Genomic DNA, 1,451 nt, shown 5'->3' with positions numbered 1-1,451 from the left:
AATAGATCTTGGATCGTAACTTTTAAGAGCCGTGCAGCTAAAGAAGCCGCTCTTGAAACACCTTTTGTCGTGATTGCCGGTCTCAAAGTGTTCTTGGGCGACTGCGAAAATCGTTTGGTCCTCGTCAAGATCCATGAAGCCCCCGCTGAACTACCCGACACTGCCGTGATTGGCCGACTCAGCCACTACGGTCGTGTCCTTTCATTTCGGCGCGACAAAATTGCACAACACATCGAGAATGGAGTAAGAACGGCTCGAATGGCGCTACATCGAACCATCCCTGCCAACATCAACATAGCTGGTGAACCTATTAAAATATGGTACCCAAATCAGCCAAAAGCTTGCCGGAATTGTGGAGCTACTGACCACATGGCCAAAGACTGCTCTGCAGTCCGTTGTTTTAATTGTGAATGCCCTGGGCATCGAGCTCAAGAATGTAAAGACTCGCCAAGATGTTCCGTTTGTTTAGCGGACAACCATTCCATGCCTCAATGCCCCTTCCTGCTCTTCAGCGCGAACGTCGACAGTGAGCCAACGCCACCTAAAACTGAAGAGGAAAAGAAACAAGAGCGAGCCCAGCGCGCCAAGGAAAGAGAAGAAAGGCAGAAAAAACTACAACAACAGAGAGAACAACAGCGACAACAAGAAGAACAACAACAGAAATTACTAGAAAAGCAGAAACAGCAAGAACAACAGAAACAACAAGATCAAGAGAAACAACGAGAACAACAACGCGACGAAGGTAGAAGAGAACGACCAAGAGAACGAAGAGACGAGCGAGGGAGGGACGATCGAGAAGAACGAAGAGATGACCGGAGAGACGACAGAAGAGAGAGAGATAGAAACGATCGAGATTATTATCGCGGCCGCGATGACCGCGATAGATCTTCCCGCCGTGACTACTCTGGCTCCGAAACTGATGATGATGGATGGGAGAGAGTTAAACCTAGGAGAAGGCGGTACAGACATTAATTTTTTATTTATATTCAATGAGTAAGCTTAAAATAATTTCTCTAAATGTGCGAGGACTCGGGTCCTCCAGTAAAAGTCGAAAAATTATTCAAGAATTAAATTATTCAAACTGTGACATAATCCTTTTACAAGAAACACATGTCTCATGCAAAAAACAAGCGGAGGAATTCGAAATACTCTGGCGCGGCAAATGTCTGTGGTCCTTCGGGACTGGCAGGTCTGCCGGTGTTGCCATCCTCTTTTCTCTAAACTTCCCAGGCAAAATTATCCGTTTTTTGACCGATTCCGAAGGAAGAATATTGAGCTTACTCATTGACTACTATAATTCTAAACTAAATTTAGTAAACATTTACTCTCCCAATACTATTTCGGATCGTAAAAGTTTTTTCTCTTGTCTGCACAATTACTTTCTCCCCCAAGGGCATCTAGTGATCGGGGGAGACTTTAATTGTGTAGACAATGTCCTAGATAAATTAAAT

At 44.6% G+C, this 1,451-nt stretch overlaps 1 protein-coding gene across 1 annotated transcript; it reads left to right on the top strand.

Moving 5' to 3' along the window:
* Positions 1–239: 239 nt before the first annotated feature.
* Positions 240–973, top strand: LOC148741272 (uncharacterized). The gene has a single exon (XM_088737399.1). It carries the CDS (start codon positions 259–261, stop codon positions 970–972), a length of 714 nt encoding a protein of 237 aa, XP_088593525.1. The 5' UTR covers positions 240–258; the 3' UTR covers position 973.
* Positions 974–1,451: the final 478 nt, after the last annotated feature.

Source organism: Stylophora pistillata, chromosome 1 (genome assembly GCF_964205215.1).
Source record: "Stylophora pistillata chromosome 1, jaStyPist1.2, whole genome shotgun sequence".
Classification (NCBI taxonomy): Eukaryota; Metazoa; Cnidaria; class Anthozoa; order Scleractinia; family Pocilloporidae; genus Stylophora; species Stylophora pistillata.
This window is presented reverse-complemented; position numbering and strand designations above follow the sequence as displayed.

What these genes read in the sequence shown, in the direction of transcription:
- LOC148741272 (XM_088737399.1), top strand. Translation starts at nt 259, where the DNA reads ATGGCGCTACATCGAACCATCCCTGCCAACATCAACATAGCTGGTGAA.